The sequence below is a fragment of the Microtus pennsylvanicus genome, chromosome 9 (genome assembly GCF_037038515.1).
Source record: "Microtus pennsylvanicus isolate mMicPen1 chromosome 9, mMicPen1.hap1, whole genome shotgun sequence".
In the NCBI taxonomy this organism is placed as follows: Eukaryota; Metazoa; Chordata; class Mammalia; order Rodentia; family Cricetidae; genus Microtus; species Microtus pennsylvanicus.
The window spans coordinates 52,235,519-52,262,648 of record NC_134587.1 but is presented as its reverse complement, the minus strand read 5'-3'; the positions used below and the strand labels follow the sequence as shown (position 1 = coordinate 52,262,648).

Genomic DNA, 27,130 nt, shown 5'->3' with positions numbered 1-27,130 from the left:
CCCCAGGATTCCAGAGCCCAAGCAAAGCACATGACAGGCCTCGTGGCCTGCAGAACAGCAAGCGTGGTGCCTGGGTGGACCAAGATGCTCTAGGACCCTATGGGCAGGGTCAGCTTTTTACCCAAAGGCCAAGAAACCTAAATCAGTGGGAGATTCAAGACAGCCATATTCCTACAGCTTCTGACACCCTAGCTCCTGGTGGAGGACTAATGGGTCTACCCGATGTGCAAATTATAAACTACAGACACACGCTCAGGGAGGCAAGTGGTTTTCAAGTCGTACGTGCTTGCACTCTTACTGTGTTGTGATCTATGGCATAGGGCTATGTCCGACTGCAGAAGCACACAAACATACCACGTGAGCTCATGGACTGTGCAGGCATGTAGACAGTCCTAGGACATCTGTGCCGTTTGTCTCCTGTGTCCGTTGTGGGCCGGGACACGATGCTGATGGCTGGAGCAGCAGGGCCTGCTTAGGTAATGTAGCCATTGGTCACATCAAGTCATTCGCTAACAGTGGAATCCCCCTTGATTAATCTCCCAGAATTAGCCAGTTGCATTTTGAGCAATTAGGGTTAATTACAGGCTCATTTGGCAGAGGAGAGAGGTCTGTAATTATTTCTCAAGCGAGGCGAGGCGAGGAGGCAGCAGTGACAGTGTCCTCGGCAGCTTGTCGCACATGTTGGAGTGGGTGATGACATAGTTAAGTGTAATTAGATGCAATCACTCAGTGTAGCCTGCTCTGGGCAGTGGCTGTCACCTGGCCACGCTTGAAGACTTGGGGTGCATGGCCGAGTATGCTGTGCAAACTCCAGGCTGGGACAGGGATAGCCGCTGGCCAGGCACATCTCAGTCCTCTCACCAAGTGCCTGTGTTTCACCCCTTCTGAGGAGCATGGCAGTCAAGCCTCTCCCGTGTCAGCATAATAAACATTTGGAATGGACAGTGAGCTCATGTCTGTTTATGGCATGAGGCATGTGTCCTAGCAGGCCATCCTTAGAACCTGGAATGAGGCTCTGCCTGCTCTGAGGTTGGGTCCAAAGCCTCTCATCCTGAGTTTCCTCATTTGTACAGTAGGAGCAACGATGGCAGCTCTATCCTGAGACTCCTGTGAAGTCCAAATGATGTGATACACTTTAACTCTAGCATAACTCCAACACCATGGGTGTCAAGGAAATATCAGTGGTGCTGAGGAAATTCCATGTGCAGACTTTCTCTTTTTTGTTTTTTGAGACAGGGTTTTTTCTGTAGTTTTGGAGCCTCTCCTGGACTTTATTTTCATAATTGAAAAATTACTACAGTTTTCAAAGTCAGAGCTCCCACAGTTAAATCTACCCTCACAAAGCAGAAAGGCCAGAGCTCCTAACAGTCCACCTATGGCTTTGTTAACCTTCCAGGCACAAACAGTGGCTTTACAGAAGCCGAGAGAGCCAGCAGCACATGGAAGTCTGCTTGCTGAACCATAGCGTTGGCATGTGAGGGTGAGGTTGGTTCACCTGCATGGAGGAAGGCTGGTTTTAACTGGAACTCTGGTGAATGGCTATAGAGTCAAGAAGGAGCAACCCCTGAAGAACGCTGAAGAGTGTAGAAGGGAAAAGTTCCTTGTGGGAAAAGCCCCTGCTGACAGACAGTTCACTTCTGTTAAAGAGGCATGCGCACACTGTGCAGGGCTTTGGGGGCAGCGGTCCATGAGTGTGGGTTTCACAGACCAACATCTATATGCCAGCCTTCCCAAAGGAGTGAGGATGGAAGCACTCGGGAGGCTGGGGCAGGCGGAGCTCTGTGAGTTCGAGGCCAGCCTGATCTACAGAGTGAGCTCCAGGACAGCCAGAGCTGTTACACAGAAAACGTGTCTCAAAAACAAACACACAACAACAACACAAAACAAAGAAGGGGTGGTGGACAACTAAGGTTTAATGACCAAATGTTCATGGCTGCTGAAACTCAAGGATGTGGCAAGATGGCTCAGTCAATAGAGTGCCTGCCATGCAAACACGCCCTGTGTTCAGATGCTTGGCATCCACTTGGAAGCTGTACACAGTGGGTCACTTCTGTAACCAAGCACCAGGAAAGTGGGGACATGTAGAGCTCTGGGGTGCACTCACTGTTCAGTCTAGCTGAGTTTGGTGAGTTCTGGCTTCAGTGAGAGAACCATCTCAAGAGTAAAGTGGAGAATGAAAACAGTGGACACTGACTCTACTCTCCATGTGCACGCACACACAAACACACGCACAGACACACATGCACACACACATACACAAGTGAAGAGTGTTGGCTTTGCTCATGAATTTAGAAGATGATTGTTCCAGGCCCTTATCTGAGTACCAGCCCTTGGGATACATGACCCATTGGGGACCCCTCTATAAACAAATTAAGAAGGAGAACACTAGAGGGCTTGGGGAGGAGTGGAGAATGGGGTAGCTGGTTCTGTCCAGTGGATGACCAGGGGTCAGGGAGAACAGAGAGAATAATATAGACCCCACATACACACCCCTACCTCCTCAGCCAAGCACAAAGAACTGGTGCTTGGTCATTTCAATTGAGCCCGTAGCAAAGGAACAGCCTGTTATGGGTTTTGTAATGATCCCTTAGGGCTGAGACCTGAGGCACACTCAGGTTAAATTGGGATGAATGGGAGCCCACAAGGAAGGCCAGCTGTACTGGGCTGAAGGTGGAGAAGGACCTCCGGCCTTCGCCTTCCAGCCTTTGTCAGCCAGTGCTCTCAGCTGGCAGCTCTCACCAAGGTGCAGGATCATCTTGTAGAGGCGTTCTGCGATTTGTGCTTGTCATAATGTCTGTATGCTATAAGCATTTCCTTAATGCTTCTGTGAGCTGATGGTCCATGAAGCCTGCAGTAGATCTAGGCTGGGATGATGGCAGTGACGAATCATGCTAACTGTGTTGTGTGATCACTGAGTCTTTCTGCCTCGGAGGAGGAAGTATCCAGTGCTCTGGAGTAGAAACAGCGAAGGTTGGCTGTGGTTTGAAATTGGCCACTCTGCTGAGCGAGGTTGGCCTCACAGTGTCTGACAGTGTAGATCTTTGTAAGTTGAGCCCTTTTGTGCAATGCATATTTAAAGCATTTTGCTTCGTAGAAACCCACTCCCCTGTAAGTTCCCTATCCACATGGTGTCAGATGTCTTTAAAGGTGAAATTCATTTACAGGAAATGTCATGCTGATGAAGTGTGCTTTTTAAAATCATAGAAACAGTTGCCTTAAAATTAATGATGCGTCACCAGTATGGGGGAGAAGAGGCCCATGCAGTGTAAAGATGATTAAAATTCAGGTCAGAAGTCTGACTTAGTCAGGCTAAATTTTTTAATGAGATTTCAGAAAATTAATTGGGCGAATGCATTTTTATCCTTCTAACATGTAATTTTATGCTCCTGTTTAGGGAGTGAGCAAAGGGAGAAGGGTTTCTCAATGGCGAAAGTGTATTGTGGTTCAAACATTTTAAACTCAGATTAGCCAAGGGGTAGGGGTACTTGTGGCCTGATTTGATCTGACTTGGGAAAGAAAGCCTGGGTTTCTCCAGGCTTTCTGGGGTAGGATGGGTGTCCCATTGTCCCCTGTATGTCCTGCCTAGTGACATTTCTAGGGAAGTTGAGGCTGGGGACAATTGTCATGGACCTGCTTTCCCCTTGACTCCTGCTGTCTCTGGTCAGGCTCTCAGAGTCCTCCATCCTCCTCCTCCTGATCCACACCATCCTCCTCTGTGCTAGGAAGCAGTGTGTGGCGGATTGCTGCAGGATCAGCAGCCTGCCTCCTCATAGCCCTGGACGCTGGCCATCTTCTCTGCCTCTGAGGGAGAGCTGAGGGTCACCCCCGCTCTAAGGAGCCAGGAATGACACTTCCCATTGTGTCATCCCTGCCAGCAGCCTACAGTGTAGCCCTAGTGAACGGATGACAGGCTCGGGGGCACTCGGGCGCTCGGCAAGCTGGGCCATGTTGAGGGTACCCTGGTACCCTGGATCAGGAAAAGGCCTGGTGAGGTAGGCAACACAGACCTGGCCCGGAGGGGGAGAAGACTCCACCCCCACCCTCCAGAATTAATAGGGACTCTGATGCGCAGGTGCCCTTGTGTCATGAGATGCCCACACCTGCGCAGAGGCTGCCCCCGAAGTACCCTGCCCACCCCAGTGGACTGAACATGCCCCAGTGCACAGCACCGCCAGGCTTCACTGCAGTAAACCGTTTCTCTAATTAGGATGAATGAGTCGCAACAGGAAATGCATTGCACATCTGGGTCATCCTTATACAGATGTGAACTAGAACTTTGGCCTCTGTGGTCACCTCTGTGGTCACCCGCTACCCCACAACTACCACCTCACGTCCACTAGACTTTGGAGCCATGGCAGAATTGGGCAGAGTACCTGACCTAGTAAGAAGGCCCATGTTTACAGAACAGGTAGCCTTGGCGCTCACCCTTCTCCACCCACCACTGTTCCAGGGGAATGCTGGGGCCCCAGAAGGGAAGGCCTTACCCCAGGACCCCCAGCAGCACAGCCCCAGATCCAACAAGGAATCTGCTTTCCTGGCCAGGCCTTAGGCTCTCAGGAGTTCAAAGCAGCCCCCAAGTAGCATACAGTAGATACCTAATTGCAACAGTGTGTTGTCACCTCTGCAGGTACTTCTGTCCCCAGGAGCCACCCTGGTTCTGTCTAAGCATGGCTTCAGCTATGCTCCTGCAGTTGGCGATACAGCTCACCCCTTGGAGCTGGCACTACTGCACCCCACAGTCCTCACTTTCTAGCACTAGGGAGGCAGTGGGGCCCCACTCAGGGTCTCTCTGAGGCTTTGGTGAGTTGACTTTGAGGTGGCAGCTCACCATGCTGAGCATGAACAGTGCTGGAGAAGCTTATCCTCTTGAGTGCCACTTGGTAAGTAGTAAGGTGTTGGCAGTTCCTTAAGAGTTTGTCCAACAGCATCATCTTCCTCTTGCTCAAGTCTACAGGCAGGGATCTCTCAAACCACCTTCCATGGGTGCCTCAAGATCCCAGAGTCAAGGTCCGCTCAGCATTGACCTTGCAGAGGGGAGAGGCAGCGGGAGCATGGGCTGGCAGGAGGCCGCCCCTAGTCTTCTTGGCCAGGTTCCATCGTGGCTTTCAGTGATGACTGCAGTCTCCACAGAGTCTGGTTTCTTTGTGCCACTGTGATGGGCAGGTTGTCCAAACACTTAGCTTGCTTCCCTTTCCTGATGAGGAACCTGTCCCAGTTAATGGTGACTGACCTGTGGCAGGGGGCTGGTGAGCCTGGATGAGACTAGAACTGTCCTGCCCCCTTGATCTGACATTTGTCCCACACTCTTCTTACCAGGCCCCTTACTGGGGGTGTGTGTTAAATCCTTCTTTGCTTAGAGGGGTACTGTTGGGATACTGGGATCCTAGAGGCCGCAGCCGTCCAGTCCCAGGCTTTCTGCTTCAGCCTAGTGATCACATGCCTCTGTCTCTTCCAGAGGCACCCCAACACCCTGTCTTTTCGCTGCTCACTGGCGGACTTCCAGATTGAGAAGAAGATTGGCCGAGGACAGTTCAGTGAGGTTTACAAGGCCACCTGCCTGCTGGACAGGAAGATCGTGGCTCTGAAGAAGGTACAGGTGAGTCAGGGCCACAAGTACAAATGGCTTCACCGTGACCCTACCTCCTAGAGGACTCAAATTTAGCCCTCTGTAAAACATAAAAGAAAAGAAAAGTATGTACACATTAGGTACCTGCTGCGTACAATCATGTGTTCAGACACAGGACTCTGACAGTAGCCCTGTGGGCTGGGATTATTGTCCCATTTTTCAGATGAGGAGAACAGTAGAAACCTACTAACTCCCCAGGCCAGAGGGAGCTTAGGGAAAAGCAAGATAGCCCCTGCCCATCAGGCCCTGGTTCTCAGAGTCCAGTCTGCCCTCTGTGACCCTTCTCAATGTGGGGTCACAGTGGGGGAGGGGCACAGCGGCAAGGTCAGTCTGGGAAGCACATAGCACATACCTGGAATCCTCCCCACAGACTGCCTTATTCTGCTAGTTCTTCTGCAGAGTCCCTGGATGGGAATACACAAGCTGTATAGCGTCAGCGTTGATCTGTGACCTCACATTCTCTCCAGGACACTGGGCGTCAGGCTCCTGCAGCTGAGAAACTGTCTGCTCTTTCCTTTCCGAGGGCATTCTGGGCCATCTTCTGCATGCTGGCTGCTGTGCTGGGACACTGCCAATGGCTGCCTTTGTCTGTCCCTACAAGGCTTAGGCTTCAGGCCCCTGCAGAAGGAGCACTGGTGACATACCAGTTACCAGGGTGTGACCTCAGCGAGGGCAGAGGCTGTGGCCCTCAGCGCCTGCTCTGTGAGTCAGATACAGTGCCTCTTCATGTAGGAGGCATCGTGGGCCCTGAGTGAGTCATTCATGCTGTTGCTGAGAGTGGGAACTCTTATTCTTCTGGGTGCTGGGCAAGGAACAGGGTAAGCAGGGGCTTGAATCTGTTTCTGGCTTCCTCTTGCCCTAGATCTTTGAGATGATGGATGCCAAAGCCAGGCAGGACTGTGTCAAGGAAATTGGTCTGCTAAAGGTGAGTTGTCTGGGTCTGGCCAGTCTTGGTTGGGCCGGCTTTCTAGGGTACTGCGGGTCAGACACCCTGGGTCTATCCGCGGGTCAGGTTACAGTCCTGATGTCTTCCTTTCCAAGCTATGCTACCTTTCACAAGTGACTTAACTTCAATGAGCCTCTGTTCACCCAGCTTCTAAATGGCAGGAATACCGACTGGACGGGATTGGGAGATGGTGTAAAGAAATGAAATAAGTAAAAATGGCATGGGGCTGGGGAGACGGCTGGGTTGGCAGAGTGACTTGGAAGCATGAGGGCAGGAGTTCACTAGAACCCATTTTATTGTTTGCTTTTTGCTTGTTTGTTTTTGAGACCCCTGGCCGTCCTACAACTTACTGTATAGACCAGGCTAGCCTTGAACACACCTGCCTTTGCCTCAGGAGTGCTCAGGTTAAAGGTGTGCACCACCATTCCTGGCCTCCATATTTGTTTATTTGGTTTCTAGCCCCAGCACTGAGGAGGGGTCGACAGCAGGGCCTCTGGGGTTCACTGGCCAGCCAACCCAGCCTACTCCGCAAGCTAGTGATCAGCAAGAGATCCCTTCTCAAAAAACAAGGTGGGGCTAGCAGAGGCTCAGTGAGTAAAGCACTGGGTATGCAGGCCGCCTGAGTTAGTCCCCAGAGCTCCTGCAGAGATAGGAGAACCGACTTAACAAGATCATCCTCCGACCACTACACAGGTGCCGTGGCATGCACACATTCATGTGTCACGTGTCCATGCCAATGGAAGCTGGTGTTAGCCCCTAACAACCTTCTCAAAACAACCATAAAATAATTCAGTAGACAGTGGACGGTTTGAACAGGGTGCTGGGGAAACCGTAACCCCTGCCTCACAACACACACATGGTTGTGAAATGGATTAGTCTGAAAATAAAATGAAAGACTAAATTGAGGAACATTTCTGTAGTCTGTGCACAGATTTGAAAGTTAAAGCTAAGGTGGGTAAGGTGTCATCCACCTGTAATTCCAACACAGAAGAGTCTAAGAACTGCCAAGAGTTAAAGGCCAGCCTGGGCTACATAGTGAACACCAGGCTAGCCTGGGCTACGTAATGAATACCAGGCCAGTCTGGACTGACTTACAGAATGAGCTCCCCAAAGAATGAACAAAACACAAGCTAAGGCTATAATCCAAAGTTTATAGGAGAAAACTGCAGGGACTTGTCATAGCTAGAGCACACAACCGTGTCCCCACATATCAAGGGGATTATCCACAAAAGAAGGCAGAAATCATCTGTCTGTCATAGCCACCATACAGAAATGAAAATGCAAGGCACGGAGGAAGATACTCCCAGCACCTCATCACCTCATTGACAGCGGTCTGACACATATGTAAATAACCAAGGCTGTGATTGGGTCTGACCAGTTCAGTGTTTTCAGTGCTCTGGGATGTCCAGGTCCCTGCCCCCACCTTACCCCATGCCCGTCCCTGGGCCCCTAGTTCCCCCTGCCTTGCTCTCACTCATCAGCCACTCTGTCCTCTGGCCAGCCCTCCTGCCACAGGGCCTTTGCATAAGCCATATCCACTCAGACCCCTGACCGCTGTAGGGATAAGTCCCGCCCCTAAGGGGGCGTGTTTGCCTCGGGCTAATGTTTGCCTATAAATTTGGCCAGTGTGCTCCCAGCCACTGCTTCTGCTTTCCTGGTCTCCGTGGGAACGGTGGTTCTGTAGGTCTATTTCTCCATTAAAGCTATATATATATATATTTTTTTTTACAATCTGTCTGCATTCGTTTATGCCGTTACAGACCGCAGCAATTCTCATTAGGCCTGAGAAAACACCCTTTCCTGCTGACCCAGGCTAGCTGGGTTCAAAGGCTTCTGGAGCCTTTAGAAGGGATGCTGTCAATCAGACCCTGACTGTCCACTGAGAGATGAGCAGTGTCAGCCTGTAGTAGGAGGGATGGGCCACATCTCGTCGCCCAGCTAGCTTAACCCCCGAAATAACCACACAGAAATTGTATTAATTAAATTACTGCCTGGCCCACTAGGTCTAATTTCTTATTAGCCAACTCTTGCATCTTAATTCAACCCATTTTTACCAATCTGTATAACACCACGGGGTTGTGGCTTACTGGGAAAGATTCTAACTAGTGGCAGTCTCAGGCAGGAGCTTCATGGCGTCTGCCACACTGCCTTCTTCCTCCCAGCATTCAGTTTTCTTTTCCATGCCTACCTAAGCTCTTCCCTATCAAAAGGCCAAGGCAGTTTCTTTATTCAACCAATGAAAGCAACACAAATACAGAGGACCTCCTACACTATTCAAACTGTAGTAAAGAGGAGCAGGTCCTTTGTTTCATCCCACCCAGCTCCCAGCTGCCTGGCTAGCTTATACCCAAAATAATCACACAGAAATTGTATTAATTAAATTACTGCCTGGCCCATTAGTTCTAGCCTCTTATTGGCCAACTCTCACATCTTGATTCAACCCATTTCTAATAATCTGTATGTCACCACTAGGTCGTGGCTTACCCGGAAAGATTCAGCATGTCTGACTCTGGTGACTCCATGGCGGCTCTCTCTGACCCTGCTTTCTTCCTCCCAGAATTCTGTTCTGTCTTCTCCACCTATCTAAGTTTTGCCCTATCAGGCCAAGCAGTTTCTTTATTGATCAACCAATGAAAGCATCCCAAATACAGAAGGACTTCCTACACCGTCAGCCACCATGTAGCAGTGTTGGGAGTGCTCTCTTGCTTCCCTAGCAGCCATGTAGGTATGGTGTCACCATCAGGGTCCTATCTGTGAGGTAGAGCTGATTTTTACCCCCTGCCTGGCCTCCATTCACTTCCTCAGCATGAAGACCAGAGGCAGAAACCCACACTGGGTGAGTCAGTAGTCAGGTGTGCTTAGGGTAGGAAGGATTCTTAGGTTTCCAAGGGATGGCTGAGACATTGAGAAAGAACAAAAGGTCAGAAGGAATGTTTCTGTGAACCCATGAGCTAAGTCTGGGCAGAGGCTGGCCTTATGCTGCACTGGAGGGGTGTCAGGGGTACGTGTGCAGGGCAGACACTGGGGCTGTGACATTCATCACTCGTGTGACCCCCACCCTTTTCTGGTGCAGCAACTGAACCATCCGAACATCATCAAGTATCTGGACTCTTTCATCGAAGACAACGAGCTGAACATTGTGCTGGAATTGGCTGACGCAGGTGACCTCTCCCAGATGATCAAGGTCAGGACAATGTCCTCTCAACCTGAATGGCACTCCTCCATGTCCCAGTGATGACCCTGGCCTGTCTCTGATCTCAGCACCTGCAAAGGGTACCCTTGTCTTCCTGTCAGACAGGATGAGTCAGGGCTATGGTACACAGAGGACCCTTTGGACCTACACTGCTCCATCCTAGAGCACATGGGGACACTTTTCTGTACAGAAGGAACAGGAACAGATAGATAGTCAACACCTCCAAAGATCAGACTTCAATTTCTGTCTCAGAGTTAACTCTTGCTGTGATGAAACACCTGACCAAAAGCAACTTGGGGAGGAAAGAGTTTATTTGGCCTACACTTCCACATCAAAGAAAGTCAAGGCTGGAACTCAAACAGGGCAGGCACTTGGAGGCAGGAGCTGATGCAGAGGCCATGGAGGGGTGTTGCTTACTGGCACTCCTCATGACTTGCTCAGCCTGCTGTCTTGCTAAAGCTAGTACCATCCACATCATGGGGCCCTCCCACATCAACCAGTAGTTAAGAAAATGCCAGGAGCTAGAGAGATGGCTCAGTGGTTAAGAACACTTGACTGCTCTTCCAGAGGTACTGAGTTCACTTCCCAGGAACCACATGGTGGCTCACAACCATCCATAATGGGATCAGATTCAGCACTCATATACATAAAACACACAAATAAATGAATCTTAAAAAAAAAAGAAAGAAAGAAAATGCCCTATAGGCTTGCCTACAGCCTGATCTTACAGGGGCATTTCTTAGATGAGGTTTCTTCCTCTTAGATGACTATAGATTGTATCAAGTTGCCATAAAACTAGGCAGCACAATTGACCCCTTGTCAGCTTGACACACAAGCACTTCACTCTTGAGCCATAACCTTTTCTTTGTTCTTTCCCAAGATCACACACTAATATTAATGTCACAACATAAGACATTTTACACACTCAAAAAGTTCCGCCATCTTTACAAATTCAAACACTTAAAAATTCAGTTTCTTTAAAAATTCCAAGTCCTGTAAAATAAAAAATAATTAAGTTAAATATTTCCTTACTTTAGGGGGAAGAATGGGGCACAGTAACAATGTGTATAAATTAAAGCCAAACTTAAACTGAATAATAGCTCAGTGTCTGGTGTCTGGATCCACTCATGATCTTCGTGGTTTTTCCAAAGGACTTGGGTCAGTTCCCCAGCTCTGCCCTCGTCTTCTCGGCTCTGGCAGGGTCCTCTCCACTGCTGCTGTTCTTGGTGGTCATCCCATGGTACCGGCATCTCCAACACTGGGGTCTCTGCTGCAGCTGGGCTGCACTTTCACTGATAGCCTGTGCTGGGCTCCCTCAGTGCCAAGCCTCTGCTGCTCTCTGTCCCCTGCATTTCTTCAACACCCCCTCCCCCCACTACCAAGCTCAGCTGCCAGCACAGGGTGCAACCTTGGCCGCCTCTGGACACACGTCCCAGAAGGTTTCACCTCAGTGATGCTAGTCTCCTCTATCAGTGCTGTGTTCTCAACTCCAGCCAACTAGCATTGATTAGTCCAGCAAAGCAGAGGCTTTCACTTCTGTGGTTCAGTCTCATAGCCAGTGTTTCAGCCCCAGCTGAGCTGGCCAGAACCACAGATTCTTAAAGTGTGCAGTCTTTAGGTGACATGTCTGTCCTATGGCTCCCGTTGCCACGATCTATATAGTAGGGAAAACTGAGGTCCAGAGAGGTGGTCTTGTCTGAGAACACAGTCATTGTCTCCACCGCCCACGTAGTGAGGAGTCCATGCCTGGTCTGTAACAGCTGAGCATCTGTGAGCCTGTATAGCTCAGTGCCATGTTCTCTGATATGCCATAAACTACCTGTTCCCCTCCCAGGACTCAGGAGTAGAACTGCTACTTTGGGTTTGGTTTCAGGGACATGGCAGCTCCATTGAGTGTCATCGTCAGTCAAAGGCAGGCTAAGCCACTGAGCCTGTGTTCTCCTCAGCAAGCTCAGCCAAAGGCAACACAGCTTTTAAGGGAAAAAGCCCTAATCCTTACTTCTACCCTGAGGTCCTCATGTCCCTGCTGGCATGGACCCCATCATCTGTCTTCCCTGAGCCTAGCCTGTCCTAAGGGAAGCCAAGCCATGCTCAGGCCCCACACTGAGCTCCCGCTGTGTTTGGATAAGAGCCGACATAGACTGTCTTCCCAGCAGGCACAGGAGACTAGGCAGTTGTTTGTCAGTTGCTCTTCAGAAATTTGGCCCCTAGGAATATGGTGTCGTTGGGAAGCAGCATTACTGCGCTGTTATCACCTGCTTTTATATTTCCGTTGACATATTAATGCATTTGCAGGGTGTTAATCTCCACACGGATCTCTGGTGGGAACAGACGCAATACATCATGTTTCATGCCCCTTCACTTACCGTCTCCCTACACATACCCCATGTATATGGCAACTCTTTACCATCTTGCTATGTGCCAGCCCCCACCAAGACCTCAGGGATCCACCACTGCTGGTGGTGCCCCCAGGGCCTTGAGTTCCACCAGGAAGGTAGGCTGTAGAGTGAGCCAGGGTAGGGTCTGTGGAATCAGGGCGGGTGGAGGGCTTCCTGGAGGAGGTGATCCCGGAGCTGAGTTGACCTCAGAGCAGATGAGAGAGGAGCTGGATAAGCATTCCAGAGGGTGAGGTGCACTGTGCTCCAACAAGGAGCCCCAGGCGAAGAGGTGGCACAGGGTCAAGGATTCAGGCTCAGGAGCTTCCTCAGACTCCTGGAAGGAGCAGACACAATAAGCCTTGTGTTTGGAAGACTGGCCAGCAGGGGTGGGTGGGGGTGGAGCAGGAGCAGAGAACTGGAGCCCTCTTTACCCTCCATCCACTGCAGCCCACGGACCTCAGGTTTCTAGGACCTCTCAGACTCTGGAATAGAGGTGGACAGCATTTGGCCAGGGTTTGGGGGTGCTAGGCATTACTCCCCTTCCTGGTGACCGTTTAAGGAGAGGATTCTGGGAAAGGGCTGTAGGCCAGACCAACTCCTTCAAACTAAAGGAGATGGACTGGGCAGCTAGCCTGCTGGCCTCTCTCTGTGTGCCCTGGGCTCCACAAAGAACTGACTTTGGGTAGTGTGGAAGCTCTTCCTGCCCAGCCTTCCTCCCTGCCGGCAATAGCCGACTGCACAGGCTTCCTCACAGGCAGGACTAGGACTGTGGCAACTCCAGCCAGCAAGGGAACTGGGGCGGTGCCCTAACTGGACACACTTGGGATGGCTTAGCAGGCCCCACACCGAGTTTTCTCATACCCACACTGCCTGGTTGCCTGGTAGGATTTGTTGCCATATTCTTCCCAGTTCTCTAGGTATCCAGGGGAACCCCGCCTTTGCAACCAATCTCAAGCCTGGGTCACACCACAGTGTTCCCACTGGTCAGTGGGGCCTGTGTCCTGAGGGCTTGCAGCCTCAGGGGCCAGCCAACCATGGTGCTGGTATTATTTACAGAGCTGGTGAAGCCCAGAGCCACCACTGTCTGAAACCCACCAGAGACTCTGTGCCTTCCTACTAAATGTCAGCTAGCACTTATAGAGTGTGACATTTAGAAAATCACCACTCCCGATTGCACTCGTCCTCATGTAAACACTATAATGAGGACCAAATAACATTGTGGTGTAAATAACAGCCCACCCAGCCTGCTGCAGAGGCCTGGGGGTGGCCCAGGGCAGAGGTCTTCTGGGAGACCAGGACAGCTAGCCCTCTGGCTCCGCCTAGAAGGACCTCAGGAGAGCCTCAAGGGGCTCAGCTTCCAGGCCAGCAGCTGGCTGCTGTCATGGCCTTGCAGCTGGAGGTGCCCAGCTCTGGATCCCAGCATACGGCACCTGATGGCTGTTTAGTCTCTCTGGGCATGGTCCCTACCACAGGTTCCCAGCATCATTAGATGTGCTGAGGAACTAAGACCTAACTGACCTCCCCTTGTAGCACTCAGCACCTTCATGCTTCTTCCTGAGGGCCCAACAGCATGGCTGAGCATGGCCTTCCACTCCTGTTCCCTCACCAGGCGCAGGCACCTAGCAGTTCCTGGCTTCCTACACTAGAGTCTTTGCTTGGCAGGAGGCCACAGTGCTGCCACTTGCCACTAGAACCATAGCTTGGTGGCCGGGTAACTGGTGCCGAGGAGCTCGCGCACCCCAAAACACACATCTGTTACTGCCCCTGTGCCTCAGGGCATGTTCCTGCATTGTCTTTCCAGAACCTTCTGTTTCAGTTCTCTTTCAATGCACCCTAGGGGAGTTGTATCTTTGGCTTTTTCCTTTCTTTTTACCTGGGGGATTGAGTGTGGTTTACTAGGTCCTGGCTAGTTTTATGACAGCTTGACACAGGCTAAAGTAACATGTAAGGAGGAGCCTCGAAGGAGAAAATGCACCCGTAAGATCTGGCTGTGGGCATTTTCATAGTGACTGGTGGAAGAGGGCGCAGCACTCCTCCATGGCCTCTGCATCAGCTCCTGCCTCCAGGATGCTGCCCTGTTTGAGTTCCTGTCCTGACTGCCTTCCATGGTAGACTGTGGTGTGGTAGTAGTAGATAAAACAAACCCTCTTCTTGCAAAGTTGCTCTGTCATGGGGTTTCATCACAGTAGTAGATATTCTAACTAAGACACTAGGCAAGGAGGCAGATTAATGCCCACTGCAACCAAGGGGCTACTTGAGAAAGATAAGCTCTCTCTCCAAGGGTTTTCTGCCTTTAGCAGTCACATGACACTGGACTTGCTGGCTCTGAGGACATGGGAGCAACAATGGCTGCTTCTCAGGCATGGTCAGGGCTGAGGGTGAGTGTCCTTTCCCCAGGATCCTCTGGGCAAAAGTGTGGATACAGCCTTCTGGCGCACTTTGTTTGTGCCCCCACCACTGTAGGCATGCTCACGCAGGCTTGTCTGTCTCCTTACAGTACTTCAAGAAGCAGAAGCGACTTATTCCTGAGAGGACCGTGTGGAAGTACTTTGTGCAGCTGTGCAGCGCTGTGGAGCACATGCATTCCCGGCGTGTGATGCACCGAGGTGTGTGCCCCGCAGGAACTGGTACCCCAGCCCTGAGATCTCCAAGCGCCTCAAGAGCCGCCCTGAGAATGAGTTAGGCCATTTAGTGTTCCCCACACAGGGTATCCAACAGCTGCGTTCACTTCTGTTCCATGTCAGGAAGCAAGGGACCCGCCTGACACCAGTAATCACTACATAAGCTTCAGGGAACAGGGCCACCTCAGCACACGGTCTCCACTCGTCCCTGATGTGGCCGATTCTGGTACTGAAGCCAGCTTTGCCCAGAGGAAGGAAGTTTCCTGTGGGCTTTGACACCTTGGTAGGAGTTGGCTAAGCAAACTACACCCCCATCCCACACCAGGAAGTGAGGTGGGACACCGGTGAGTGCTTCTGAGAGGCACCCTGAGGTGTGAAGCTTGCTGGGAAGGTGTCAAACTGGTGCCTCCGTTTCCCCCTGCAGCTGTGCAGATGACAGTCGTCTAGCACTGGCAGCCATACAAAAGGAGACAGTGGTATAGAGATCTCTGCTCCCCACTCACTGCTAGCCTGGAAAGGGGGGAGATAGATAGACTCATGTTATAGGTGAAGAAAACAAGGCTTGGGGAGCAACTGTCCCAAGGTCCCTCTGGGTGGCAAGCAGGGCCGCAGGGAAGCCTCAGGGAAAGGGACCTGCCTATGGGCTTTGACGTTTGAGTGGCAGTTGGTTTTGCCCTGAGTGAGGGCCTACCCATTACCCAAAGGTGCTTCATGGTCCCTCCCAGGCCTCTGGCCTCCTATCCTTTCTAAGCCTACTTTCCCACACCAACCCCATGTCCTCGCCCTGCAGACATCAAGCCCGCCAACGTGTTCATCACAGCTACAGGCATTGTGAAACTTGGCGACCTCGGCCTGGGCCGCTTCTTCAGCTCGGAGACCACTGCAGCCCACTCACTAGGTAAGGGGGCTGTGGGCCTGGGTGACCTGGCCAGAAGCATTTGCATAGTGTGGGGCAGATGCTTTTTGAGTCCCTAGAGTTCACTCTTGCTTTGGTATAGATCCAGAGTAGAGGAAACTGAGGCCCAGAGGGGCCATGGGGGCCTCCCTGTATCCCTAGGTCACCTCGCATACTTCCTGGAAGGCCAACAGACCCTGTTATACAGAGTGGGCTGCATCTGCCTGCTTTGCGGTCCTCTTGTTGTGCCCTATTGGCCCTGTGGCCTGTACTACAAGTGGACCTGCTTGTTAGACTATGAAGTCAGTCTTGGGGTGTGGGGCCAGGTGGCTGGACTGTGGAGGAAGAGCAACTGGGAAGGCCAGGGAGGACCCACATCCAATTGGGGGAACCATGCACGGGCTTGGGTGGCTGGGTATAGGCCTAGATGCCCCTGTTGAGGGTGGGAGAGGGCGGCTACTGAGAGAAGAGGGGAAAGACTCAGTCAGGTGAGCTTCCAGTGAGGCGGGGCTGTGTCAGCTTCAGAATCTGTGTGCAGGAAGCGTGAGTGATGAAAATGGAGCCCCTTCCCTTTCACACAGCCAGTGCGGCACAGACAGGTGTCCTGTGCAGTCACCCAGGGGCAGCAGGATCTCACCAGGAATTCATGAGAGGCAGGCAGGCATCTCCCTGATTGTCCCCCCAGTCAGTTCCCAGCATCTCTTGGGCATGACTAGGGGAGGCGGAAGGGACAGAGGCCACCCCCCGGAAAACCCTCTGGTTCTGCTCATTACTTTCCACTCTGCAGCTCCAGTCCATGTGTCTCCCGTCCCCCACACCTGGGTGCCAACAGCAGCTTCTGGTGGCGGTCTGGGTGCTCCGTGGGAAAGCTCCCTCTGGAAACTGTCGCTGTTCATTCAGGTCATGATGGCTGAGACTCCAGGCATGCACTTGTGAGAAATGAGCCAGCAGCTTGCAGAAGTGTTAGTGGAAATACTCTTCCTTGACTCCCTTGTTCCCTAACCCTAAGGAAAGGTTGTGTTAGGGGCCGTACCCAAGGACATTAGGATGCTGTGTTAACCTCCACTGGCCTTCAGGCACCACAGGACCTAGAAACTGGAGTTCAGGGAGCTGGAGTGATTTCAAGGTCAAATGGTGTCCCTCAAAGCCAATACTGGTCTATCCTGCTCTACAATACTGGTCTATCCTGCTCATTGCCTACTTCCACAAGGTCAGGGCCAGGGGCGTCCATCAGGGATCCCCAGCTACTGACTCTGTGACTGGAAGGAAGCTTCACCTTTTGAAGGTCCCAGTCTGCCTGTTTACTGAGTAGGATGCCATTCCTTTGTGGTGAGGGGTGACAGAAGTCAGGGCCTCCCACATGCTAGGCAAGTAAGTGTTCTACCCTGATAACATTTGGTTTAAGAGTTTGGAAAAGGTTGGAACTCAAGGAAAGAGCAAAGGCACTGCCTCCTGGGCCTGTCAGCCAGTGGCTAGTCAGACCTGGTTAGGATCACCTTGTTAGGGACGGCAGAGTCCTGGCTCCTCCGCAGTGTGATTTATCCGCTCGGACCACTGCACTTATTCCATTAATGAGAAGAACTGGACACCTCCCTAGGCCTCCTGCGCAGATCCTGCAAGATGGGTGCAAGGCACTCTCCCGGCCCCATCCCTGCTCCAGGCCATGTGCACCAGATCAAGGAGGCACATGGGTCGAGGGTGCTCCACCAGTCTGAGCTTGCTGGACCAGCTCTAGGAGCCAAGGCCCTGGAGGTTGGCAGTGCAGACCCACAACCCATGGCCCAAAGTCTCCGAGTTCTAGAGGAAAGCACCCTTCTGCCACCAGTTTTGTACACAGCCAAGTGCATACAAGTCTGGTTGGACAAGAAATAGAACTAATTGCTATCACACCATGACACAGGAAGGATGTAGAGGCCCTTCTCACTCTGTATGTGGCTATGAATCATTCATCCTCTGCAACTAACGTGCCTCTACTATGTGGGGATGCTGGGGCAGTAGCCACATTGTCCTGGCAACCTCCTCATCACCCAAAGCTGCTGACCCGAGCCTTCCCTTCTCTGCCTTCCCTTTCTGGCCCCTCCTTATGCCTGTATTTGCTAACGGGAGGCTGGCATGAAAGGGCATTAGTCAGTGCCATGGTCGGGCTGACAGGTGCGGTACCCAGCGGTGGCAGAGCGGCTGCCTCTGTGTCAGGAATAGGAGCCGTAATTAGAGCTCGGAACAGAATGAGCGTCAGACGAATTACCAGGCAGCAGATCATATTTGTCAAGAAGTATTGCATACATAAAAATTAAGTGACAGTACACGCCGGCATAATGAAAGAAAAATGAAAGATTTGCCTATACACAGCTCACAAGCTACAAGCAAGTGACTCGCTCCAAGCGACGGCAGCAGCTTCGAGACAAATGGTGGGTCTGGAGAGCAGGAACGCAGGCCTTGTGTTTGGCAGTGGTGACAGTGGTGACAGGGTGCCTCAGGCTGAGACTGGACGGAGTAGGAAGGGCGGCTGGGGGAGCAGAGCCCTTTGGGGACAACCCCATCAGGGAAAACAGTCAAGGTGCTCTTGGCCTGACTTGGTCATGGGCTTCCAGACCAGGCTTCCCTGCCTGCAAGGGGCCACAGATTAGCAGAGACGAGCTGGTGAGAGGGTGGGTAGAACGTTTTCCCTGAGGCAGAATGTGTGTGCAGGTGTTGGCCGAGAGTCTAAGCTCTGCCTGGAGGAGCCCAGCGTCACCCAGAATCTGCAGCCACCTTAGCCACCAGTCACCCTGCACTCCAGTGTCCACTCAGGTCAGAAGAGGGTGGCCTTTAGAAATGTTTGAGAAACATTTTGCTTTTATAAGATGGCCTCACTCTCAGGACCTTCCTCCTCATTTTGCTGAGGTAGCTGAGGATGAGAGAAGTGAGGTCATACCGCTAGTTGCGGGCACATGGGCAAGGAAACATCCCTTGTCCAGGTGGTCTTCATAGTGTGAAGACAGGTAGGTCCCACCAAGCTGCCTGGGGCAGGGACGTGTGGTGAGGAGGGCAGAGTGCCATGCACTGGACCCTGCTGTGTACGACCAGAGCGTGCCATGTGGATTTGCGGTCCACACAGACAGACATGCCCAGGGATGCCATGTGGATTTGCGGTCCACACAGACAGACATGCCCAGGGATGCCATGTGGATTTGCGGTCCACACAGACAGACATGCCCAGGGATGCCATGTGGATTTGCGGTCCACACAGACAGACATGCCCAGGGATGCCATGTGGATTTGCGGTCCACACAGACAGACATGCCCAGGGATGCTTGCTCATCGGTGAGAATTCACCAAGGATCAAACACTCTTCCAACCCCACTTTCCATTGTCTAGTTGGGAAAACCAGCTGCTAAGCATTGTCCAGTTCCACTGATGAGGAACCAAGGCAGAGAAGCATTGTGGCTTTTGGCCAGAGTAGCCAGAACAGGTCACACTAGGGAGCAGTTTGCATAGATCTGCCTGCTATCCTTCCTGGAGTCCAGGCTTTAGCCCCACCTGGTGGATGATGCCACCTGGGGAAGGGTAGCTTGCAGGCACTGGTCTTTTTCATGCCTTGCGTCTCAAACAAGCATTTCTAACCCTGGTAGTACGTTTGGACAGGGGTGCGTGTTGGTGGGGGCTCTTCAGGCAGTCCGCCTTCCACTTTGAGGTCCATGTGGTTTCTGACAGGTTTGGAGTCCTCGGTTCCAGGGTGAAGACTCGGGAAGGTTATGCTTGGGACCTTGGCTCCTGCTGTGAGGAGGGACTGGGACCAGGCAGGGTGCGCTCTGCTGCACATGGGAAACTAGTTGGTCCTCCTCTGGGACAGGACACTGCCCAGGGAGGTACCCTCTCCTGCCAGTTTCTCTCCAGGTTCCCCAGAATCACTCTTCTCTGTGATCTGGAGCCAGATCCCCCAGTGGCCTGCTGCAAGTCTGTTTTATCTGTCTCACAAGTGATGTGTTGTTTCCTTGTTTGTCATTACCTGGCTGGAAAACCCAGGTAAAGTGGCATAGCTGAAGGAAGTGCCATGCTCCTCAGCTTTGTGCTCCCCTGGTAAAGGTTGTATATCCCGTCTCCAAAGCACAGTACCCCGGAGCCTATGAGAAAGCCTGGGTCAGGAGCCCAGAGGGCACACCGCTCTCCAGAATGGGCAAACTGCCCTCAGCTAGTAGCTCCTGATTTCATTCCCACATGAAGCAGGTGGGCGAGCAAGGCTCAGGGGCTCCTCTCAAACTGTAGCTGTGTGCTCCCAGAAGCTCAGGACAGGGACAAGCATCCAAACTCCAGGCCTAGTTAGATGTTTACTAGAATCCTCCTGTGGCTGTGCCTGTGCGGACTCACCAGCTGTCTGCTGGACTCTCTGGGGTGGGCAGCTCTCTCCCAGCATCGGGCCACAGCTCCACCAATCACCAGATGGAAAGGTGTGTGTAGGGACAGACGGATGTGTGAACGGGTTCCGACGAGCAGGTAGCAGATGAGTGGGTAGACAAGACAGGTGGATGGGTGAATTGAAGGAGACATCTTGGGAAAAAGTTCCTCCCTGAGCGTGGTGCTGCACATCTATAATCCCAGCACAGGAAGCAGAGGCAGGAGGATCCTAAGTTGAGGGTCAGCTTGGGTTGCCTAGTAAGATGCTGTCTCACAAAGCCAAGGGCTGCACATGTGGCCCAAGGGTCGAGCATTAGCATGGGCAGAATCTAGATTCCAGCCCCCACACTGCATCAGAAGAAGGTAGTGATGGGTGCAGGTAGTGAGTTCAAGGACAACCTGTTTCATGTAGAGGGGTTCAGTGAGGTGGAAGAGCAATAGTAAGGAGAGGAACGCAGCTCTCCTGCCTCTCCTTGGCAGCCCTGGCTCTCTTGCAGGCCGTAGCCAGGCTCTGCTTTAGACCCAGAGGGAGAACCTGGTGGCTGGCCTTGCTGTAGCTTCCCAGTACACAAGCACAGTGGAGCAGAGCTCAGAGGAGACTAGATGGCAGCTAGAACTGGCTTGGGGAGGAGTTAGACGGCATAAGGTGCTGGACAGGTCTGCAGGCTTCCTGCAGATGCCCACCCTAGAGACCCTCCTGCCTGGGACCCAGAACCCATGGGGCAGCCTTGCTTGGGACACAGCTCTAACCCTGTCTCCTGGCCAGGGGTGCCTCCAGCTGTAGCTCCTGGGCGCTGGAATGCAATGCTGCTTGTCCCTAGGTTCCCACTGCTGATCAAGACCTATGGATTCTGCCCAGGGTTGGGCTGTGACACCTGTTCACTTAGCACCTGGCCATTGGCTTGGTTTTTGTATTCTCATGACTGGAGTGCGCAGGTGTTTATTTTTGATGTCCCACTTGACCGTAAGAGGTCACAGCTGCTCATATTAGCTGGCAGTTCTTCTATTGAGAAGCCACCAGCCCCAGACTACAACCATGGAGTGAGTACAAAATAGAATGTCCAGTTCTCAGCCATGTCTGAGTGATGGCTGCTAACACGATGAAGTCACGGTTAGACACACGCATTCACGGGAACCATGTCTCAGACCACTGTCTGTGGAATAGATGTAGCATTAGGCTACAAAGGAGAAAAAAGATACGCACAGCCTGTTATATAACAGACCCATGTCCTCGTGACTCCTGCCATGGACCAGAGCTGTCCTGCCCAGGGTGTTCAGAGCCACGGGACAGAATTTATACCCTGTCTGGAGCAAAGCAGAGGTCTTACCCCACTCCATGAAGATCCTACCACCTCCCAATTATGCCATCAGCTGTGAACTGTTAGCATGTAGTCTTTGGGGGGAGGGGTGTTCAGAGGAGGGGTGTTTCAGACGCAAACCGTCTTGGTTAAGTGTCAGTCCATGTCAGATAGACCTGGAGGTGGTTTTCTCTGTCCCTCTGCATTTGTTCCTTTCTTCTTGCTGTGATAAGTACCATGAGCCGAAGAAAAAGCCTGTTTTAGCTCACAGTTCCAGAGAGGGAGTCCATATTGGGGAGGCTCCGAATATGTCCTGGCAGTGTTACTTAACACAGGCTAGAGTCATCTGAGAGGAGGGAGCCTCAACTGAGAAAATGCCTCCATAAGACTGGACTGTAGGCAAGCCTGTGGGCATTTTCTTGACTAGTGATTGGTGTGGAAGGGCCCAGTCTATTGGAGGTAGAGCCATCCCTGGGCTTCTGGTAGTTCTGAGTTCTGTAAGAAAGCAGGCTGAGAGCAAGCGATGGGGAGCAAGCCAGTGAGCAGCACCCTCCATGGCCTCTGCATCAGCTCCTGCCTCCAGGTTCCTGCCTTTAGTGATGGTGTGGCTGTGGTGTCTCTTCACAGCAGTAGGACAGCAGCAGACAGCCAGACAGGGAGCCGAGAGATCATAATGAGCAGAAAATGGTGAGACTGTAAACTCTCAGCGCACGCCCCCTGACAAGCTTCCTCCTCAGCAGCACCATCATTGGGAACCACAGCCTAACTTGCCGTTCAGCTCTGAACGGTATCTTTGGTGAAATGAAGGGCTTCAGCATCATGAAGTTGATCATTTTAATAATTGTTCCCTTTATGTAAGACTCTTCACCTACCCGAGCCTCAGTTTCCCCTCATGTCAATGTGAACAGTAGTTCTTTTCTGTTGAGAGCTTGTTCTGGGCTGTGCCAGATACAAACTGTCATCTAAAGGGACAGTAGCCACTTGCTTTTCTGCGGTGAAGTCATATTGAACCCTGGCTATGGTGGCCCCCAACCAATTCTTAAATCTGAGGGATCCTGGGGATCCTCTTAAAGTTCTGTTAACATGGGCAATTATCTCCTCTAGCCCAGGAGTGGGCAGGCCGTATCTCCTCTCCTGAGCCCCTGTTCTTGCCCCTTGTTGTGCTGCAGTGGGAACACCATACTACATGTCACCAGAGAGGATCCATGAGAATGGCTACAACTTCAAGTCAGACATCTGGTCCCTCGGCTGTCTGTTGTATGAGGTAAGTCTCTCGTGTGCAGCTTGGTGTTCCATGGGGGCACAGGAAGGACAGGCTTACCCTACCAGCTTAGGGCAGTACCGGTGCTGCACAGACCCAGCTGTCCTTCACCTTCACAGACATGGCCTCAGTAATGTGATCAAGCCACCCTTGCTGGAAGGGTGGTTGGTAGGAAGCTGTACTGTGGGCTCCAAGAAGGGCACAGACCAGTGGGGTATCCCTGCTGCTCTTCTCTGGTTTCTTCAGTAGCCACGTTTGTGTATTGTTCATCAGTAGAGGTCCCTCACAGGCACTGGAGTGGGTATGGAGTCACGCCCGGCTTTGCCCGTGTTTTTTCTAGGCCTAACATGTGGGTCTCAGTGCAGACGTTTCCCTTCCCTAGCTGTGCAATGGTGCCAGCCTGTTGAGTCCTAGTATGCTCCTATTCATCTAAGATAGCCACAGGGGGGTCCTGGGAATGGGTCCATGGGGAGCACAGGCCACCAAGACAGGTGAAGTTTGGGCTATCTGATGTCACCTCCCACCAGCCTGCTGGGACCCAGTGCTGGGCATTCTCAAGAGTTCACCGCCTGTTTGGAGCCCTAATATGTATGCAGGGTGACAAACAGGTAAGGGCTTTGGGATTAGCACTGGTCAACCTAAAGATCCTCATGTTAAACTGGTGGCTGGGGACTGACTGCAGCAGCGACACTCAGGAAAGTGTCCCAGGCTACACCCAGAGACTAATTCCTTGGCTTCTGGGTACTGTCCCATGACTCTGCTGTGTACGCTGCAGGCACACACTACACTGCCATCACTAATCCATGTGAGCTCTTTGGCTTCCTGGGTTCCAGGCAGACAGTCTGGGGTCAAAATCCCAGTCTCTTTATAAGGTGTGGTTTAGTGTCATTTTTGTTTTTTGTTTGAGACAGGGTTTCTCTGTGTAGCATTGGTACCTGTCCTGGAACTTGCTCTGTAGACCAAGCTGGCCTCAAACTCAGAGATCTGCCTGCCTCTCCCTCCTGAGTGCTGGGATTAAAGGCGTGCACCACCACTGCCAAGCTCAGGGTCTTTCTTTTTGAGCCAGGCGCCTGAGATGTGTTAGAGCAGACACAGCCTTTTCTCTGGCGGGGGAATGGGAGATGGAAGCACCGCTGCTTAGGTACACCCTAGCTGAAGGGGATGCATTTTAAATTTTAAATGCTTGGCTAGAAAAAAAATGCCCTTGTGGATTGGTTGTGTGGATCACCTCTTAGGTAGCCCAGTGTCATTAGGAAGGCCTCTGGGCAATTCAGGCCAGAGCAGTTAGCAGTGGGGCAGGCCAAGTCTTTTTGAGACTCTGAGGCCTCAGTTTCAGGAAGAGACTTAACAAGCACCTGACTAGGGCCTGGGGTTCAGAGACTCTGTAAGAGTATGACCAGGCCTGTCAGGAGCTAGGGGACAGCTGTTCAGGAACTCCCAAATACTCTCAACCATTGGGCCTCCTAGGGGAGCCATGCAGTGCCTGGCCGGAGCCCAGACTGGGCAAAAGGATCCAAGGTCCAAATCTCAGCAGCAGCAGTCCCCACAGGATATGGTCCATAGTCCCTTCCTTCCTCATCTGCTCCCGCGGCCCCAAGTGGGATAGCCTGCCTGTCTTGTGGCAAGAAGTGCATGAGGCCCTATGTGTAAGCTCAGGCCTCTCGGAGCCCACTGGCCAGCTGAGCTGAGCAGCTGGCGTCTGCTACTAGTTCCTAGAAGCCCGGCAGCTTGACACATTTCCCTTTTTGCTTTGGCCAACAGGAGGTCTCAGCATAGCTCAGCTTGAGTCCTCATGGAGGGAGTCCCCTTTGACCCACTCATGTATTCTGTCCCCATCCAGATGGTTTATCCTTTTCTTTCTATCCTGTGTTGTGTATTTTCAGAAGCTGCTTCCTGTCCCTGTGGAGTCACAAGTGTCTCTAAACATAAACAGTCTGGTTGAGAGGAGAGCCGTCTGCATCCCCTAGGGCCAGTGGAAGGGTGGATGACAGCTGGCTCCCTCTGCCCCTGTCCCCTGCCCAAGCCTTTGTTACCACTCCTCAGAGGCAGAGGCAGCCCAGTCTTGGTGTGCACCAAACCCAGGCATGGCTTTTGATGGGTTCCCAGCCAAGCAGGCTGTTCTAAATCCTGACTTGGTGCCTAAACACATACTCAACGAGGTGGCTTCCAGCATGGTGGCAGGACTCCGTTCAGCCATCTGATTAGTTGTTGGCAGTGTAGTGCTGCATGCCTTGTAGCCATGCAGGAGGAGAAGGCAGTGGGAAGCTAAATAAATCAATCAGTTCCTCTAACGCTGTTCGCCCACAAGGACAGAATGGAAGGCCATGGCCACGCATTGACTGTCTCGATGGTGAGACGCTGCTGAAGCTACAGGGCTCTACACCCCTGCAGTGCCCGGGGAAAGAAGTGTTTATTTTCCCAGCAGATAAGGAGGGGCTCATCTGGGCCCGGGGCTGGGTAATTGGTAAGAGAAGTCCTGTAGTCATGGCTGCCACCTCCCAGAGGCCACCTGTGGTGTCGTCCCACGGTGTCAGGGTTAAGAGTTGGGACAAATTCCATCCTCCCACTCACTTAGACCACTGAGGATTCTCACGGTCCCCAGAGAACACATGCCATGTCACCATGACCTGGGGCTCAAAGTGAGCAAGGCCAGAAACAGCCCCCTAGACATCCTTTGTTGACCCCAAGCACTGGCTGAGGTTTAGCAGCTGAGGTCAGTTCTCCTGTGGAGGAAGGGAAGTGAGCACAAAGCTGAAGGCTCACCTGGTGCCAGCCTCTGGCAGGGGGACCTCAAAGGCCCCACCTAGGACACAGACCCAGCAAGACCATGGGCTGGAAAAAGCTGCTTTCGAATTCTGGCTTGATCAGTGGAATGGTCTGGAAAGCCTCTCTCAAAGAACCAGGTCACATGTCCCCTCTGGCTCACCCTTCACTCCAGGCAGTGCTTGGGAGAAGCCTGTGGCAGATAACATAAGCGTCTGGGGCCCTTAAGTCTCATCTCTGTCTCCCTCCACATCCTAGGTTATTTGAGACACACACATACACACAACACACACACACACACACACACACACGAGTTCTTACCATTACTGGGTTGTGTCACATCCAAAGCCCCGGGGAGGGCAAGTGAGGCATGTGACTCACTGTCAAGAGAGCATGACTCTGGTGGTCTGGAAGTAGCCAGTATCTGTGTCCCCAACAGTAAGTCCTTTGCTCCAGTCTGCGAGGAGCTGGCTGGCTACTGGTCTGAGTACATCTTGCCATCCTGGGTAATTGCTATAACCCCCGCATCGCCAGCAGGCCCTCAAGTTCCTTTACAGCCTTATCACAGTCTATCAGAGTGGCGGGTCCAGGGCCTCACTGGGTGCTAAGTAGTTCAGACAGGGCTTCTGAGAGAAGCTGCAGTTGAGGCTGGAGATGCCCTGGTGGCAGGAAAGCTCCCTTGCAGAGCCTGTGCAGAGGTACTTTCTGGAGTGGTGAGGGGAAGGTGCTGGGGTGGAGAAGGAACAGATAATGGCCACCCCTTTCTCCAATTTTCTGGGCCATTTGAACTTCCAAAGGGCCAGGTTTGTGAAAACCCCATCAGATTGGCCTGTTGAAGGGCAGTCAGTCTCTCTCCAGGGGAAGGGTGGATGACAGCTGGCTCCCTCTGCCCCTGTCCCCTGCCCAAGTCTTTGTTACCACTCCTCAGAGGCAGAGGCAGCCCAGTCTTGGTGTACACCAAACCCAGGCATGGCTTTTGATGGGTTCCCAGTCAAGCAAGCTGTTCTAAGCCCTGACTTAGTGCCTAAACACATAAGAATCACTGGGTCAGCATTAGTGGGACTGACACCTAACACCTTGCCTACCCACAAGCCAGGACACTCATCTGGATCCTACAGCTGTGACTCTGAGGGCTACCGAGGAGCCTCAGTTGCTCTACTGTGGCAGCAGATGTCCTTCTGAAGTCCCAGTAATCGCTGGCACCAGGCTCCCGTTTCCATTTTTGAAGGCACATCGCCCATTTTGCAGGCCTTGTGGCAAAACCAGCTCCTGGGTGTGGGTGAGGCCTCTGTATACTTGCCACTCCCTGCCTGCCTGGTACAGAGGTCACTGCAGCCTCACTGTGAAGTGGGGCTCATGGGCCAGTTGTGTTCCCTCCACCATGAGGACCCCAAGGTCAACAGTCCCACAAACCTCCATACTTATCTGCTTGTTTTGCCTAGCCCAGGTTAAGATTCCTGCATCAAACCCTAAACCAATGTCCCCTACTTTTGAAGCCATCTGTGGACCCACTGGCCCTTTCTGAAGATGGCGAGCTGTTCTTGGAACCAGGCTGTGAGCAGAGGGTGGGGGCAAACCTGACAGTCACACACCTTCCCTGGGTTCCCTCCTGATCTAACCTGGAACTTTGACCCAGTTCCCAGAGGACTCCTCAGGTATGCCTGAACTCTGCAGCGGGACCTGGACTGGGTGGGGCCTGATTACCTTACCCAGTGAATGACCCTTCACTAGCAGGAAGGTCTAGGCTGTCTTTTGGCAGAAGGCAACAGGAAGTG

General features: G+C 52.3%; 1 protein-coding gene across 3 annotated transcripts in view; it reads left to right on the top strand.

Annotated features, from left to right (window-relative positions):
- The window catches only part of Nek6 (NIMA related kinase 6), a 72,983-nt gene that overhangs the window by 40,936 nt on the left and 4,917 nt on the right, over positions 1 to 27,130 (top strand). For 2 of the 3 annotated variants that reach the window (XM_075986068.1, XM_075986069.1), the window contains exons 3-8: positions 5,456 to 5,596; positions 6,489 to 6,551; positions 9,646 to 9,756; positions 14,641 to 14,749; positions 15,555 to 15,662; positions 22,501 to 22,595. In XM_075986068.1, the coding sequence (XP_075842183.1) occupies positions 5,456 to 5,596; positions 6,489 to 6,551; positions 9,646 to 9,756; positions 14,641 to 14,749; positions 15,555 to 15,662; positions 22,501 to 22,595 (627 nt within the window). The remainder of the gene's footprint in view (positions 1 to 5,455; positions 5,597 to 6,488; positions 6,552 to 9,645; positions 9,757 to 14,640; positions 14,750 to 15,554; positions 15,663 to 22,500; positions 22,596 to 27,130) is intronic. The other variant, XM_075986070.1, reaches the window with a different exon arrangement.